Source organism: Odontomachus brunneus, unplaced genomic scaffold (genome assembly GCF_010583005.1).
Source record: "Odontomachus brunneus isolate Ranch 3 - 2012 unplaced genomic scaffold, Obru_v1 Obru_scaffold_003, whole genome shotgun sequence".
NCBI classification, from domain to species: domain Eukaryota; kingdom Metazoa; phylum Arthropoda; class Insecta; order Hymenoptera; family Formicidae; genus Odontomachus; species Odontomachus brunneus.
The window spans coordinates 3,969,524-3,988,787 of NW_022639453.1; the positions used below are offsets into that span (position 1 = coordinate 3,969,524).

The 19,264-nt window shown below is 34.6% G+C and overlaps 2 protein-coding genes across 5 annotated transcripts in view; one reads left to right on the forward strand and one right to left on the reverse strand.

Annotated features, from left to right (window-relative positions):
• The window catches only part of LOC116843295, a 15,154-nt gene extending 2,484 nt beyond the window's left edge, over positions 1 to 12,670 (reverse strand). Inside the window, exons 1-2 of the mRNA XM_032813613.1 lie at positions 12,571 to 12,670; positions 2,011 to 2,259 (exon numbers count right to left, since the gene is read on the reverse strand). Coding sequence (XP_032669504.1) covers positions 2,011 to 2,259; positions 12,571 to 12,670 — 349 coding nt within the window. The remainder of the gene's footprint in view (positions 1 to 2,010; positions 2,260 to 12,570) is intronic.
• The window catches only part of LOC116843614 (semaphorin-1A-like), a 711,737-nt gene continuing 694,934 nt past the window's right edge, over positions 2,462 to 19,264 (forward strand). For 3 of the 4 annotated variants that reach the window (XM_032814175.1, XM_032814158.1, XM_032814166.1), the window contains exon 1: positions 2,462 to 3,194. The gene's annotated coding sequence lies outside the window, so the exon portion shown is untranslated. Of the gene's footprint in view, positions 3,195 to 6,729; positions 6,777 to 19,264 lie in introns of all 4 variants that reach the window. The other variant, XM_032814150.1, reaches the window with a different exon arrangement.

Sequence of the window (19,264 nt, forward strand, 5' to 3'; positions counted from 1 at the left end):
GAGAGAGAGAGAGAGAGAGAGAGAGAGAGAGAGAGAGAGAGAGAGAGAGAGAGATTGTGATTTATTCACATTATTGATATTAATTGTATTATTTATATACACTTACATTATTTATTTTATTAATTTGGTTTATCTTGATCGTATGGTTTATATTTTGTTTTTCTCTCTCTATTTTTCTTTATATCTTTTTCCAGTTTTAGTGCATATTGTTTACAAAATCTGATTATATTGTTCACACTGTATGCACTGTGTACCTTCGATTACATCGCTTACACCGCGCACACTATTTGCACTGTTTACATTGTTTGTATGTTTACATTGTGATGTCGTTAAACGTACAGCGAAATTCACCGTGTCCGGCGACAGGTAGCGCTGTTGGAATACATGTACCCGAAGAAACATTCAATAAAAAGCGTGTCCGCGGCGTAGAAAAATTTTTTCGCAAAATTGACTATTTATTTGCAGTTTATTAAACAGTTACGTAATCATAACGAAAATTCTACAATAAGGAAAGGCATGCCGTCCTCCCGTGCGAAATAAATAAAATTTATATTTAGGCAGCCGCATTTTGTATGCTGAATGTGTGTGTGCGCACGTGCGTACTAGTAATACAGCCTAAATTAATTTAATAATGTTTTACCGTTCTTCCTACGACCCTCCGTCTCCAACGATACGAATTTGTTAAAGATATTGTAAAGCTCAATATCGCATTTTCAATGCCGCATCAAGAGCACTGCTCATAAACTTACTACTTATCCAATAAAATTATGTTTTACATTAATTCCATTACCTGAGTAATGAATGTTAATTTCAGACAAAGTTTAGATAGATAAATATATATGTACACAACATCATGAGAAACATTATATCTTTTTATTTTTCTTATTTATTTGTGTATTTGTTGATCTAATACAGATGCATAGATAATAAGAAAAAGTAAATAAATACTTAAGTATGCGTATGTATCTTGTATGTGTTACTGTAAATTTTATAAACATTCTACTATATTTTTCAAATAAGACAGTTAATAATTCTGAAATATGCATAATGTATAATGTCGGTACATTACATAGTTTTTAATGTAAAAAATTTTTCATTAAAATCCTAATTTTAGTTTGCAAGGAATTAAAAATAAACACTTAAAATAGCATGCCAATTCCAAAGAACAAGTATAAAAAGTATCAGACATCTCAATTCTAGAATGATCAATCTTTTTCTAATTGTACGAGAAATTAGAAAATAATTAAATTTATATGTAAGTTTTATATGTGTGTGTAAGTTTTAATAAATTCTTTTCAATGAATCAAAAATTTATTTTTTTTTACGACTTCCTCAAGAGAGAAATTTATATTATTATATATCATTAATACATATTCTCTTGTAAGCTTATTCTGTAACTGTTAACAATAGTATTGTCATACTGCTGTTGCGCAGATATAATGATGGAAAACATTCAGTAGTCAGTATTCCTTGCGATGTTCGCCAGTTTTTTATGCTCTTACACGAGGTTTTTTAATATTAAGATGTATGAAGATTTATGCATTATTTATTAATTATTTTATTTATTTGTTTTAATCCCCATCACAATATTTGATATTAATATTTGATAAAATCCACTCAAGCGTGCCGCAAATAGGCAAAACGCTGGTCATTGGATATATTTTCCTATAAGAAGAGATTATTTCTTATACGGGGTGAAAATAGTTTTGTTGTATTAACATGAATAATATTAATTAACGGAACTTCTGGTTCTTAGAGCCCAATTTAGGTTATAAGAAAAAATTCTGTCATTCAGTCTCAAATGTGTTGACTCGTTATTTAAAGCCAAACTTCACGTTAATACAAATTTGTTTCTCGTGAGTAGAAAATTTCGCAATGACAATATAACGACACTGTCGTAAAAATTACAGTTAGGTTTACTGAACAGTGTACAGTGTGATGGCTGTGCAGCGAGGGACGGGTTGGGAAAGAGGGCGGAGGGAGACAAGGGACGAAAAGAACAATACTTACTTCGTTTCACGTGACCATTTCGCTTCCGACGCTTCCTCACGTGTCTCACTTGGGCCTTCGCGAGATACCGCGAGTACTCATACGTGATACATGATTCTCGTCGGGGAGAAGGTAGAGAGAGGAAGTTTTTAGTCGAGAACGATTGAGTAGCGCACGGCTTCGCCGCTGCGAGTGAGTCGTCGAAGGCCGAAGGAGAGCAGCCGAGGGAACACAGTCGACGAGTAAGTTGGAGCAGCGTGGCGCGTCGCGCTACGATGAGATGGTAGTGGCGCGCAAGGGAGGGGAAGGCGGGAGCAAGGGAAGAAGGCGACGATGGATATACTTGACTGGCCGCGAGATGGCGCGGCGCGACGTGGCACGGGCGTATCGGTGGAAGCGCGAGGAGGGAGCGGGACGGAGGGAAAAGAGAGGAGCCGGTGGGGTGTTGAGCCGGCAGCAGCGGCAGTTGCGACTCGAACGGCGAGTGGTTCGTGTATCGTTTTGTCCCGTCCTGTACGTGTGCTCCTCACGCCGCGGTCGGAAATTTCTCCGTTCCCTCTCATTTTTTTTGTTTTCCATTATTGTTGTATTGCGTGTGCAACGTAAGAACGACGTGGACGAAGGTCCCGCGCGATCGTCGTCTCGTTTTCATCCGCGACTTTTTTTCTTACGCGCCACGGATCTTAGCGGCCCGTCGCGGGAGATCGCGTAACAATAAACCCGAGGAGAACGAGCGGCGAAGTGTCGGTTGTATATTGCCGGACGCGTCGCGTCGAGTGACGCGCACAAGCGCCTGCGCGCGCGCGCGCGTTTGCAAACGCAAAGTGGTGTTCTCTTCCAGTGTTACGTTTTATTGTGCCAAATATCGGTTTCTTTCTTCTTTCTCTCTCATACATACATAACGCACACACACGCGTATACACACATATACACACACATACATACACTCTCTCTCTCACTTTCCCGTGTGAGCTTCCTTCGAGGACCTCTTCGTAGAGAGACGGGCGACAAGCACTGTCGCCTGAACGTACTGTGAGTGCATCTTTGCTTTGAGAGAGAGAGAGAGAGAGAGAGAGAGAGAGAAAGAGAGAGGAGAGCTCTGTTCTTCCTCTTCGGGGACTTGTGTAGCGAACGGTCGTTTGACAGCGGGGGATATTCGGTGTGACTCGGCGCACGCTCACCGACCGATCGACTCTGCTTTCTTGGTAAGTTCATCCTTCGTTTCTCGATTCTCTTCACACCACCTCGAGATTAACTTTGGACTCTGAACCGAGTCGAAACTGCTGTCGCGAGAGAACCAACGGTGGGTTTCTCTGCGTTAAATGTGTAGTTTTTGCTTTCCGTGCATTTTCAGACGCGGATGTGTCATACGCATACGCAACGTATGAGTTCTGTCAACGTTGCGCGGTTTTCGCGGAAAATTTCGCTCGATTTCCTTCGCAGCATGTAAATCTTTGCGCCGATACTTTCTGTATCTAAAGAGTAACAATAATATTGCGACTGGTTGCTTTCGATGATGAATGAGCGATATGTGTCGCGTTTGTTTCCTGCTTAACGTGAAACGTCTATTAAAATCGATAAAAAGGAAAGAAAGAAAAAAGGGGACTTGTCAGCGAAGATTGAATAGGTTGAAACGAAGCGTCGTGCGTGGCTCGGGCGAGAACCGCTGGCACAGGAGTAATAGTGCAGAAAAGTGTAGAGAGCACACACGCGACGTCACCGAATCGAGAATCGCGGTTTTTCAGCGCGACTAGTCCAGTGTTCATACGCGTGTTCCATCTTCGTCAGAGAATTTGTCATTGACATTAAAGTCGCGAATTCTGGGACACCGGATAGCGTATATCAACACGTCCAACGATACCGCGACGTGATCGTTACAAAATGTCCGTTCTTTATTTTTCCCAAAAAATTCGAATTTTTAAACGAAGGGAATTTTGCATGAAGACAATGAAAATTGAAAAAGCGAATAAAACAAAAAAAAAAGAGAAGAATTCTACGTACAAATGTCTACAAATGATACGTCTTACGTCCAACGACATGTACAGGTTATTTGACAATAAGTGACGAAGTAAACGTTTGTGTACATATACAATGTATAATGTTCGTATACATATATAATATTGTATCCACATATTTCAACGTTTTTCTTGAAACCTATAAAAGATAATTAAATTAAGTTACAATAAAAAGTTGTTTCTTTTTTCAAAGCTTTATCCAATAATATTCCACTCGACCCATGTTCTTGTTTGAAATTTTAAAACTGACCCACTTTTACACCCACTTTCGGTTTGTTCAGAAAAATGAACGAGTTATCAATGAGTACTTTGCCCAGTAATAATTATAATTTTTTGCCTAACTTCCTGTTATAATTTTGAGAAAAATGGCTGGCACGGTCTGATCACCCAGTATAGATTACGTCAAACTGAACACAGAATTTTTTTATTATTTATTTTGCAAACAGTCATGTAAAATTTTGATTTATTAACTTTTTAAAGTAAATAGGGAGGTCAATCGTATTCGCGCGTTTTTAATGCCTCATGTCCAACACAATTTTGAAACTTAAAATTGTTCAAAAATTTTGGAAGAATTTATAAAGTTTCTATCAAGCTTTAATTAAGATTACGAGATCATTAAGAAAATAAAACTATAAATGAGTTTTTTAATTCTTTTTTTAACAAGAATCTACATTTATCTACGAAAAAGTTCTACTTTGCATTCCTCTTCATCTCGAAGTTTCAAAAGCTTATATATATATATATATATATATATATATATATATATATATATATATATAATTAGTATAGCAAAAACACTTTGAACTCAGGAGCGACAAAACTCGTCAGTTACTGTCTGTTTGAATAGCAGTTGGAGCAAATTGATCCTGGACACAAGTGACTCCCTACTCATTTAATGTATACTTTTTACGTAGATAAGTGAGCAGTTATTTTTCTTTATATATTATATATTTAAATAATTTTTGAAGTTATTTTAATTTTATGTATTTGTCTAATATGTGATATTTTTAAGTTTTAATAAGACCGTTGAGTTGTACAAACACCAGAATAGCTAAAAAATTTTTGCGGATGTATGTTTCTTTTCTAATTTTTTGTGTTTATTATTACATTTGTATAATGCATACAAAATATTATTTTTAAAATATTATTTAAGCTCATTTTCTTATACAAAATACATCATTTTCACGTACCAAAGTAATTCGACTTTGTTTAAGATTTTTATCATAATAAATTATTTGTTTAATTAATTCTTATGGTCTTAAATATAAAAGAAAACATCTTTTTCTTAATAAAAATACAAAACTTAGTAGTTTTTATAGTTTTTTAAACAAAATATCTTTTTCGTAGATTCTCGTTAAAAAAGGAATTAAAAACTTATATAGTTTTATTTTCCTAATGATTTCGTAATCTTAATTGAGGCTTGATAAAAACTTTATGAATTCTTTTAAAATTTTTGAACAATTTTAAGTTGTAAAACTTTGTTGGACATGAGTGACTCCTCCCCCTCCCTTTATTAAGGCGTCGAAAATATACTCATTTATTTAATTAATCTTTTGTTAGTTAAATGCAAAACAGCGAGTGTTGAAAGCAACGACTACTGTTTTTAAAAAGACCCACGAAGCAGATGGTTTCAGTAAAAAAAAATTATATTGTACATTTTCTGTATATATGAGTATTTTTCCATATGAAATAATTCGCAAACAAATATAATGTAATAACGAGTATTTAATCGTTTGTTATTATAATTACTTAATAATATATCATTTGTTATTATAATTACTTAATAATATATCGTTTGTTATTATAATTATTTAATAATATATCAAGAAAATAATGATTATACGAAAAATACCGAGATTCGAACAAGAGATGCTAAGGCTTTTACGATTATACAAGGACGAAATGTATTATAGAGAAATGAAGATATGTTTAACCTAGTTAGAAAGAAAATAAAAAACTGTTCATTACTGTACAAAATGCGAACAAGCAGTATGTGACGATTATCGTGCGCAAGTTTGCCCCAATTGTACAAAATAGATATTACATTTCCATTATTTTTCACAATGTTTTATTTTCCATTAAAGTTTAATGTATATTATATTTGACATAAACGATTTTCCAACTGAAAACTAAGCTTGTGATTATGCCTTCAGAAAACCACCTTGTTTAGATGCTCGGAAAATGATCATTTTCACTGGTCAAAATAATTATACTTTTTTCATCAGACATTCCCAAATTATTTTTTTCGTGAAGGATCATTCTTCAACAATGTAATTCTAAACAGATATATTTCTTTTAAGGTATTGCAAGGTTACGAATTCTTTTCTGGAATTCGAAAAATTATATATTTCCTTTCGTATTTTGCTAAAGAAAAAATTTATGAACAGTGGGAGCTAAACAACGTTCTGGCTAGAAAGTAGTAACCTGAAATAATGAGAGAAAATTTTCCCTCGATTTTTTTATTCATATATCGGGAAAAAAGTGGTACTATCCACAAATGATCCATGAAGCAAACCGCGTTAGCAAAAAACAGCGAAGCAGACGGACGGTTAAAAAAGATTGGCAAATGATCGCGTGCGACAGCCACTGTAAGTTAAAGTAAGTATACACCGGCTAGTGTAACGTCTGTTCCTCGCTTTGCGCGTTTACCTGGTGCGAGACGCTACCGTGTCTCTTGATGAGAAAGGAACAGTACCAAAAGCAACTATCTCTTATTCTGTCTCAGATCCCCAATACTATCTTCACTCTGTGGAGAGAATGTTTGGTCTGTGTGTAAGTACTATTGCTTCACGTCTCACGCAAATACAAGCGGACTTCGAGTGGACAGAGTGGGAAAAAAGGGCAGAAAAGTCCAACGGTAAGACAGACGCGAAGCCGCGTGGCTCTCGGATTCTTCGCAAACGCTTAGACCTCAGGTAATAGGTCTTCCGCGCCTTTCAAGCCGCGCTCTTCCGCGCTTTTCTGCCATCCCTCGTGTGTCTTTTCCTTTTTGCTCTCCACCTAATCCCGAGTCCCAAGTACACACCTATTCCGTTTTAAATGCGGAAGGTGTAACGGCGGTGTTCAGCGCGGCTGTGAAAGCAACAGACCACATAGCGCTCGTTCGATGCAGTTCGCTAAAGGTTTCGAACACGAGAGGCCGTTGTCTCCTGCAATTAAGAATGCCAGGGAGCGAGGCGCGGCGCGGTGCGGTGCGATGCAGCGCGACGCGGCGCGACGAGGTGTGACGCGACGTTTCTCGACGCGCAGCCTGACACGAAGCAGCGCGCGTGGACGGACGGCCGACCGGCTGATTTATTCTCTCTCTTTCTCTCTCGTTATCACTCTCGCTTATTTATGATCCTTCCCTTTTCATGTAAATAAGTAAATAAATAAATTATTACACGTTCACCGCGCGCGCGCGCGCGCGCGAGGCAACGGTTCCGGCGATATTCGCGCATTGCGCGCGCACAATGTATACTGCATTCGTGTAAATCAAGCGACACGGTACCATCGCAACGCTAAGTATAAAGATGAGTATCCTCCGAGAATGACTGGCCCAAGAATGACTATGTTCATGGTATGTGACGATCACGACGCTACCAGCTTTTTTCAGAATTTTTCTAACTAAAATAGCTCGAGAAATAAAACAGTGATTAAAATTCTAATGGTATTCCTGACAGAAACATAAATACAAGCTTTCAATTGCGACCAATCTGATAAAAATTGTTACAGTCATTCTTGAGATCTGGGATATTCTCACAATTCAAAATACAAATTTTCAACAGGTAGTTCTTCTTTCACATATCAATTGTTTAAGTCTCTTATGTGTGGAAATGGTGTTGTAATATAATTTAAGGCTTTTATACGTTATTTGTTTCAAGTATCGTATAAATTCATTTATTAACAAATCTATGTTATAAGTATTACATTTAGTTAAAACACGTTTACAAAGAATTCTACTAAGTTTAGCATTTCAATCGAGAATATTAAATTAAAACAAAAATTCGGTTTATACTTACTACATAAAATTAAACAACTTTCGAAACAACTTCCTTCTCGGAATAATTTCTTAATTTCTTTGTAAAGGGAATAAAGTCTGCTCTTTTGAGTACATGATAGTGAGCTTTTATAAAATTTGTGGTGAGTACATTTTAAGACTATTATCAAGAGAATATTCATTATTGAAGATAACTATTGCATTGATATTAATTGCAAGAAGCAAAATAAACTACTTTTCTCTCTCTCTCTTAACAATGAAATACTATTTTTCTCTATGCGTGTACGTACATAACTGTATTTTTTTTTATTTCGAATATAGTTTTTGGTCGCTTTTTTTATTTTTCCCCCTCCTTTTTTTTGTTTTGTCAACGCGCTTGTCAATCTAGATCGTTGTTCCGACGAGAGCAATTTACTGGACAAAAGTTTGCGCGAGCCCGAGTGTGACGTTGTGTTGTAGGCTTTTGCTGAGCGATGCGAGCGTATATACTGTGTAAAGTTGGGTTGAAGGAAGCTGACGTTTAGCGGAGTTTTCGCGTTGTACGGAACACTGAGCACGGAGTGACGGTGATTTTAATGCGCGTTGCGACGTGAATAAGAGATTGTTTTTTCACGTTCGGAACGAAAATAAAAAGCGTACCGCGATTTTATTATTGCGACAGTAACGCGATTGTCGAGTGACAAAACGCTTAATTGATTGTCGAATTGATCGATGGAGGAGTCAGCTTGAATGGTCGGACGGTTGCAGTCGATTTGCGAAATAGAATGAAGCAAATGTTATCGAATTAATGTTGGCGGAAGGTTAATACGCGAGTGTATCGTGAGATTATATTGAGAGTATTAAAGGTGGAAAAATGATATACTATGCTGGTACATCTAAAAATTAATGCTGTTGAAAAATATTGTCGTAGACACAGGAGTTGAACATAGTCTTTTTTTCCCGTCGGATAGAACATCTTGAATCAACTCGATTAATGAAATCCCCGCATAAACTTCTATATATCTTGTTCTATCTATATATATACATACACATATATTTGTAAAGAGTAAATACTCGAAGTATTTTAAATATTTTGCCCAAGGAATTTTAGTTAATTAAATGAATATTTAAAGCAAAATAATATGTATTTCTATTTTAGAACATAAAAAAGCTTAAATTATATATATATGTGTGTGTGTGTGTGTAACATTTTTTCATGTCCTTTTTAATTTCTAAAATATCAAACTGTAAAAAGTTAAAGTCAATTTTAATTTTTTTAGTGGAATCATATAGTTTTTTGGCATAAATCGATTCCTCTGGTTATTTTACAAAAAACTGGGATGAAAGCATCGAAAAGTGAATATCTGAATGTCCAATTCAAGATAGACAATTCATGCTCAAAACAAGAGTAGGATTCCCAGTTAATATCGTAGTGGGATAACCTATTTTAGGGCAAAACTGAACATTCTGATTGGAATTTAACCTACACCTACACATTTAGAAAAATACTAAGAAAAGTCTTAGCTTAAAATATAAATCTTTATGAAAACGTTAGGGTTAACCAAATCTGTCTGAGTTTCTTACTTAGATTTGCATATTTAAAACATTATATTTCTAACCAAAACCTACATAGATTTTCCATTTAGAATCTACGATTATTTTGGAAAATTGGGTTGGATTCCAAAGTATTTTCTATGCGAGTCATAGTTCAACGTATCATTAGAAACACATTTTGAAACTTTGGAACTCTATTCATTTATCAGTAGTAAATATATTTCCGATAGTAACTATATATAGTATAGTAAATATATAGTATATAGTATATAGTATATAGATATATAGTCTATATAGATATACAGTCTATATAGATATATAGTAAATATATTTCCGATAGTAACTATCTGTATATTCGTGTGCGTTTCCATGCGTGTATGTGTGTTGAAGAGAAAGCTAAATTATTACATTCGTTATTACAGTTAATTTATTAAATTAATTATTGATTATTGTTAATGACTGTAAAATTGCAAAAATTTTTGGAGAATTTTCAATCAATTTCTCTTTGCGATTACTTTAATTACTATTTATTCTTATATATTTTTTATATTGTTAAGTATAATTACTTTGGATTTTTCTCTCGTACAATAATTATCGGCTTGAAATTTGTGTGTATATATTCGATAGCGGAAAGATTGCGACATTTTTCAATTTGATGAATTTTAAGAAGAAAACCGTGAGACTTCGTGCGATTTTTGTTTATCTCACAAGTATTGAAGAGAAACTTGCTGTTTCTTTTTATTATATGATAAACCAACCAGAGTAATTTCCTTGCTTTTGAGGACCGAAAAAAATATTTTTTCTTTTCTATTCTAACCAAAATCTTGTAAAATAAAAGCTAACTTTAGTAATCGAGGAAGAAGGCAAATAGAAGTAGAACATGTGTAATGTTTGAGAGATGATATATTATTATCATGATCCACCCACATATACACAGAAAAAAATATTCTATTCATGTAACTGATTTTTTTTATCTAGAATTCAGACGAAAATTCGGTTGTAGGAACAGAAATATTTCTGTATAAGGTTTCTACTCAATTAATTGTTCTCAATTATCTGATTAATCGAGTTTTAAAATAGCCGAATATTGAGATGAACGTTTTCCCGTTCAGAGATATTATTTCTAAGTCATGAATTTTTGTCTGATTCCTACTCAGTTATATAAACGCGATTTTTTCTGTATAATGTAATGTGTAACATTTTTTAGTTACGTTAAAATAGCTGTTAATTTTTTAAGTCTCTCCTGATGTTTGTAATTTTTACACAGAAAAAATATTTTTATTTTCAAAATATCTGTATTTTTTATATGTAAATTTTTAAATGAGATTATATTGCGTTAAACGAAGGTAAGATTCTTCAATTAAATTATTTTGTATGACTTAACAAAGAAGAATATATTTTTATTACACAAAAATATAATTTTCATGAATGAGCAGCACAAGATATTAGACTGAGAACATGATAATGGAAAAATATATCATTATTATTAAAATGATTATGTTATACTTTATATATATGAGATTATTATAATATTTAAATAAAATTATATAATATTATTGAAATTCAAGGCTTTAAAAATTTTCTAACGAAATTATACATCATTGCTTATATATGAAGCAATTAATTTGCATATATATTAGTTTTAATAATGTATTTTTTTTATACATACAGGATGTTTAACGCAAAGTGTCTCATACCTCGGGTACATGTAGATTAAGTCAAAATAAATACAAAATTTCTTTACTATCTTGCAAATAATTACTTAAAATGTTAAATTATTAATTACAGAAGATTAGCGTATTATCATGCGCGATACAGTAGATGAGTTGTGATAACGTCGCCTGCCGTGTGTTTGTAAATTAGGTTAAACTGAAAAATCTTCTATCTTTCTGCAAACAATCACGTATATTTTTAATTATTAATTAAAGAATATCCGTAAGATCAGTGGAGCTATAGTCCTCTGAATAGAACGGCGTACAGTTTTAAAAATGGACTTGTCTAGTGCGCAGATGGTACATCTGTATTACCGTAGGCATAGTAGACTTATAAAAATATATGCGTCTTTTTGTATACACCTGCTTAAACGTATTTATGTGATAGGTAAAATTGAAAATTCGTGAAAAGAGAAATCTAGTCCGTTTTTCGAAACTAGTATTAAATGTCAAGATTTAAAGATCTCATTAAGACACCATATTAGCCGCAAATTGAGCATATAACGTGTATAACGTTTTATTATCTTTCTCGCATATATGTCTGATTCGCGAGAAGCCTCTTTTCGGTCTCTTCACTGTTGTTTACGAAACGCGAAAAGTAATTTGCGTCCCGCGATTCTCGCGATGAACTGCATGCCCAGTTTATTCTCTCATCTTAAAAAAAAAAACCAGTATCTTCGTACAATATCATGCTATGTTATTCTACGACACCCTATATACGTCACCTAGAAGAAGATTATCCTTATCGACGAGACGTCGATAAATGTAACGGCGCGTCTCTCGGGCCATAGTAACGCTCATTACAATACGCGCGGCTTTAATGAATGAAGACACCCCGTTAACGAATACGGCTACGTACGCGGGGCGAAGCCGTACTCGCTCTCTCGATGGTTTATGAAGTTTTCTTGCGTCGCGAACAGAGCCGCCGCGCCGTGACCACCGGCTTATCGTTCTCGACCACGCGTCGTTACGTTCGAGTCACGGGGTCCCTCCGGCGAAAAGCTCGGAACCGGTTTCGAGCGTACAGGATCGCGTTGGGTAGCCAGTCAGCTAGCCAGCCAAGCCAGTCAACTAACCAACCAACCAACCAGCCAACCAACCAGCCGGTTGTATGCGCACGACTCGCTACGACTTTCTAAACTTCCGTCGTGCGCGCAGTCCTGCGAGATAGGCCGTTGCTCTTATCGCTTTGATTTTCCAGTTAGACACCGTGACGGTGATTACCGACAGTAATTTTGACGAAATCGCATCACTGTGTCCGCCCTCGCAGGGACGAGGACACGGCGCGAGCGAGTTTTTCGGCAGAAAGTAAAGGTTACCCTTATTACACGCTCTGATTTACCGTACGGTACTCGCGCCGTGCGTGTTTCTATACGGACGACCGGCTGACATTGCGTAACGTTAGACAGAAACGTCTTGCATTCATTTGAATACGGATGCATGGCTTTAGTCTTATGGAATGTATAACGTAAATATTTCTTGGTTTAATAGAGAGAGAAGAGAGAGAGAGAGAGAGAGAGAGAGAGAGAGAGAGAGAGAGAGAGAGAGGGAGAAGGAGGAGAGAGAGAGAGAAGAATTAAATGAAAGTGAGAGGTGGACCAATGAGAGTTAATCGCAAGACATTAAACGGGATAAGTTCGGCTAATAACAGATGGAGAAAAATAAAGTTGTACTCTCTAAATTTTTTGGAGTAAAATTTCATTCAAAAAATAGAATAACTACCGGAGTCGCTTGAATTTGAACGGTTTTTTCTTCATATAGAACCAATTCTGCCAATCTAAATCGTCGAGTAAATATTTTCATTTGGGATTGAATCTGATGTATTTCACTGTTATGGGAATATATTCACTCTAATTGATTATAAAATTTACTCGTATGGAGACAGAATCCATTTTAAGCTTTTGTGAAACATTCACTCTCGCGATTTCGAATGGCGCTATTTCCTTCTGTCGCTTTGAGTGAAAATATACTTTTTATTCGTTTTAGGTGAGATTCTACTTGAAGAAATTTAGAGAGTAACGCACGTAACTATGTATTTTAACATACACAAATGTATTTATTAGCAGTCGGTTTTATGGAATATGTGCATGATATTGTTATAGTACAGACACTAAATGAACGAATGCAATTTCAAAATTCTCCTGTTGTTTCATTTAGTTTTTTGTTATTATGTTTCTTCTCTTTTTATTTTTAGATTGCGTAATACATGACTTTATGATACGATGAAACAATTTCTTTTCTCACTTCTGTTAACAAAAGTTTGACATTTCTTAAAGGGATAATTGGTACAATTGAAATTGATTTTCGATAATAGTACATTGAAACGTAATTCATCTGAAATGAGTGTTTTTTTTTATTTTGACAGTAACAGTATTTCAATGAGAGACAAAAAATGATCAGTCTTACTATAATCAGTCATTTTCGAAATCAGTCATCTTTTTGTTTTTGTTGTTCTAGTAAAAAAAAAACGATAATAATAATATGCATAAACGTTATAATTGTTAATATTATAGTAGTACTTATTACAAAAATGGCTCTTTTTACGTAACTGACTTAAAAAAAGAGGACTTAATATTCCAACGATATTAAAAATCAGTGCGAAAAAGACAAATTAGGTGACTAATCATATAAATGTATAAGAAGATTAATAATAAAAAAGGAGATTATTATTGACTCAATTAGTCATATTTTCATGCCGACTTTTAATATTGTTAGAATATTAGGATAGGACATAAGAATATTGAATCAAAATCATTTTATATTTTTCAGGATTTTTTGAGATTTTTGTTATAATTATTTCACTATATGATTATAGTCACAGACGTTAAATACTTTTCTATTTCATCAATTTCCTTTTCATGTTCGCTTTTCTCTGTTTCTCTTCGAGGCGAACTGAAATCCGCCGATGAAACAGTGCGTTCTATCAAGTTACAAATGTTGATTTAAGTAATTACGTAGAATAAACGGCGCAGACCAGATAGTATCTCTCGGAAAATAGTTCATACATTTATTGGACGTATATTCTGCAAATGTGCAATGTATCGTTTGCTTTGCGCGGATATTTATTTGTGTTTACAATCGCGGGAAACGGATATCGAAAGATATCAAATCGAATCTAGATGCGTGTACGTTCGTGTGTACGTATCTCGTTATCTTCCGGAGTATTATCAGAAACGATGCTAATATCGCTCGCGATTTCGTCGGAGAAGTAATCGCGATAAAGATTTCGAGGTAAAGGTAGCAGGTCGGGTGTCTAGACCGCGTGAACTATGAAATCTCATTAGCGCGCAATACAGCTGACTGCAACAATGGCTAATTAGACGGCGCGCCGTCTCGCAGTCGAGAAGTTCGGATAAAGACCAATTGCAACGAGGGATGTAAGAATCGATGCATACGATCCATGCTATTATCCGAGTTTCCATTGTTGCACCTTACAGGCGAATTATATTCTTTGATTGGCGGGAAGAGTTAGTTAAAGAAGAGAGAGAGGGGGAGAGAGAGAGGGAGGGAGGAGGAGAAGGGGGAGAGAGAAGGAGAAACAGAGAGAGGGTTAACTAGTGTGTGCCTCGCAACGTTTGTCGCGTCGGTTGAGCTCGAAGTTACTGACTTTTCGACTACCGCGGAGAATACGAAACCGTCCGCCTAACGATATAGAGTATCGTTCCGAGCACCTACTCGCGTCTCATGAACTTCCTTTGAATTTGTAATAAACAGACGTAACGTGAAATGTCACCAGAAGACGTTTATCCGTCGCGCGATTTTGGAGATGTGCGATATACTAATTAACCTTTGGAGTGGTGTCTAGGCTTGTCTGGCGAATTTGATTCATCCTTGCGGCACAAAAACCGGAGGTTAAAGAGAAAATACGCACGCTTCGTGCCGCGTTCCCAGTTGAATACGTAATAATTTCGTGAAGCGTTCGCGAGATTCAAATACGTTTGCAACGCACACGTATTTTGGAGGGTAATAACGATGCGTTCATTAACTAACATATAGAGTCGCGCGCGTCTAAGCTTGTTTAGCGGATCTACTTCGAGTTTGGTTCTCGGATACACCATCGATATATTGCGAACACAGTCGATTACTTGTTGTCGAAACTACGAAAATCCTGAATAAATATTCGCGGGGCGTTTAAATATCTAAATTATTTATATACATAATTAAATATCTACACAGAGCTCTTGACCCATCTAGTCTGCAAAAGGTAATCAGTTAAAAAGGCTAGACCACGGGTATCAATATAATTTGATGTTATTGGAAAGATAAAGTTTAACCTTCCCAGAGATACTGACACATACACTGTTAAATATTGGAGGGTCAAATTTAAACCAATTTCTTGAGTTAAATAATATTTAGTTATTTTTAACTATCATGTGTGTCAAAATTTACTATTTTAACACAAAACATGTGTTTAAAAAAACAACCACATCTAATCAACCCATTTAAAACAATATTAAGTCATTCTTTACTAAAACAAAGGTTATATTAACGTGCACATAATAAAAAATAAACTAAATTTTAATGAAATTTAATATATTTCTTAAGTTAAATTATTTAACTCCATTACATTAGTTAAATTAACGACATATTTAGTAGGAGCAGTAGCGACTTATAGGAATGGTTAAAAATAACTCAAATTGAGTACAATTTGACACTACGGATTTAACAGTGTATATGTACGTTTAGATATGTCTAATTTTTTTTTCCAATTTGAACATTGTCGATAAAATATAATATGAACGTTACTGTGAATAAATATTTACCACAAAATTGCACAATAAGGAAAAGAGAAATGTCCTCATATAAATGTCGTCATATATGTTACATACATATTTGTTATTTTAAATATATGTAACTAATTTTTTCTGACTTTAATAAATTCATTTCTGAAGAGGTTCAAGCAAATATATACGCTATATTTAAATTTTAATGGTTTTTATCTTAAAACACACCCCCGTTTCTACCACCTTACCAACTATATTGGCCTGCTAAATTAGGGATCCGATAAATGATATAAGAATTTTCTATGCTCTCTAATAGATTTTGTGGTATGCTGAGTTCAAATACGGTTACAAAAAGTATTTATCACTTTTGGATTTTTAAAAAGTTGAGGTTGGATTCTTTGAAACAGTTCATATTAATGATTCTTCATCTGTTACTTTAGAAGTATATATAGTTGACAGCTCCACTGGGGCTCAAAATAAATTTTTTAGTCAGTACTTTCGCTAGAGAAAAGAAAACTAAAACCTGCGCATCACTCTCTGGAATTATATATAATACACAATAGCGCTAACAACAATGTTTTGCACTTTATTCCTTTTTTCCTTAATTCATCTTTTCCCGAAAAAACTAACTATATGTAAAAATTAAGCGAGTAAAATGATGTATATATATATTTTTTAATTAGAGCACGATGCTTCGTTGCGAGTTAAGATGCTTGTTTTCAAACGACCGAGTTTTAAGAATAATTACATAAAGCTACTTCGCGTGCGTGTAATGTTCGTCAAAAGTGACGACAAACAGTATTCAGAAAATTTTGCAGTTTGCCAATTACCTTATGCCGCTTACGCGATTATCCTTTAGGGATAGACTGTCGGCAATTTCTTCGTCAGCATACGAAATTGAGATTTTGTTAGGAATTAGTGAGAGTTCTTTCTCTAAATTGGGCAGGAATAGATTTTAAGTAAATTTTTTATTATACGGCGATTCATTTTCTTCTGAACCAGTGTATTTCCGATTTGATATTCCAGTAGTTTTTACTCGACGAATATTCGAGATGTTATTTTCGCATCTCTATCGATTGGTAGCGCACACAAAGACTATGCGGGTTCGTTCAAACGTTCCGTTAAATTTTAAACCAGCTATCGATATGTAGTATCAATATTAAATATACAGGATATCCTAAAACTATCGTACAATATTTTAATAGCGTATTCCGGTGTTTAATAGAAGTTGAAAATTCTGACAAAAAAATGTGTCAATATCTTTCGAATTTTAAGTTAATGAAAAAGACGGCCTTTTCGTGACTCAAACTTTACAAAGCCAAGCAAATAACAAATTTATATTATTTAGCTAATTTTAGGGTATACTCGATCAGAATTACAACAAAAAGTTTTGTTATAAAAGTATAAAATAAAAGATACAAGATGTAAAACTAACGTTGAAAAATAGGAAAAATTGGGAAGTTGAAAAAGTTGAGAACTTGGAAAGTAAAAAAATTGAAAACTTTCGACTTCAATTAAACTCTAGAATATATCATTAAAGTATACGATAGTTTTGGAATACTTTGTATATGCGCGTATCCTTATCGATGATACTACCGAGTGTATAATGGAAAATACACCAACGCCGTACAAATATTGGCATACGTTTTGGTGAGAAACAGAAAACAGTTTCTTTTTCCATAAAGCTCTATGTAACTAATGTATATGTAAATAATATATATAAATAATAGTAATCACGAACGCGCGAACGATGAATCTGTGTATTTTTATATAACTTTTATACGAGAGTATTACGTTTTAACATGATTAAGCTTTTCATTTCGTTTTTCATCACTTTGAAAGTAGAATATGAACTAAAGATAGCGTTATCATTTGAATTATCTGTTTGTCAATATATTTCTTGACAGATTATTAACAGATAGATTAACAGTTTGTAGCTACCAGTGCGTTTTGATTTGATATTTTTGACGAATACACTGGTCGACACCATTTTGGTCTTAAAGTAAACGAAATTGTTTCTGATAGATTTTGATTACGAATCTGGCCGCGAAAATGTCGTATTACGTTAAGTTTTTGAGATATTCTAACTTAAAGGTGCAAAAAATGAAGTTTTTGGCTATTTTCAACGACTTATAAAATGTGTAACAATTTTTTTTCAGCATCCAGCTGGATGTCATATTAAAGTGTTATTTTTACCTTTTCCAACGCATATTCGATTGCTGTGATCCGACTTCTTTTCGCTGACAATTTACCACTGTACAGTGGTGCTGAGACGGCTCAAGCGTTCGAATCTCGCTTCACTACGCATTGTCTCGGATCATTGAAAGACAACCGCTGGCGTACACACACGGACTACATTCATGTGTTAATGAAATCCCAGATCTCCCTTTTTCAGGTCGTAGATTCAAAATCCGTTATCAGCGACTGCAAAACCCTCGGATACTGCTTTTCGTGAAAATTGAAGAAATTTTGAGATTTTGGTCCGCCATATTGGATCGGCCATTTTGAATTTTGAAAATTTATCTTCAGATTCGTAATCAGCGACCCGAAAAACTATCGGATACAAATTGTCAAAACAATCGGTTACAAAATATACAAAAAACTCTGACACAAAAGGTTAAAAAACATAAAAAATTCAATTTGCTCTATTTCAGCGAAAAGAAGTCGGATGCTAAAAAAAAATTGTTACACATTTTATAAGTCGTTGAAAATAGCCAAAAACCTTATTTTTTGCACTTTTAAGTTAGAATATCTCAAAAACTTGACGTAATACGACATTTTCGCGGTCAGATTCGTTGTCAGCGCATCAAAATCTATCAGAAACAACTTCGTTTACTTTAAGGCCAAAAAAATGTTGAATTTTTGTCGACCAGTGATATTAGCCCGTAGTTGATCACTAAGAATATCGCCATAGAATAACAGATAAATGTTTTATTAACGGTATATGCAGAGAGCTCTCGTGAAAACGTCGTGGTAAACAATCTATACAGTGTATCGATTTCGAGCGTGTTCGCATTTGTCAATATGATCGTCGTAAATGTAAAAAAATGTATATCGTCAATATTTTACGAATAATTTAACAAACAATAAAGTTTGGACGCTTCATTATCTCGCATTGATTTTTCTGTCACTGTCTGCATTAAAAATAACAGAAAAAAATTACGGATTGCCAATCACTAGAACGCAAAGAAGCAAAATCGTCGTTTTTCGTAATTAGAAGATCGTGGATGTGCGAAAGAGTCTCTTTTCAGTGTCTCGAAGTTAATTGTTGACGAAATAAGAGAGAGCGAGCGAGAGAAAAAGAGAGATGGT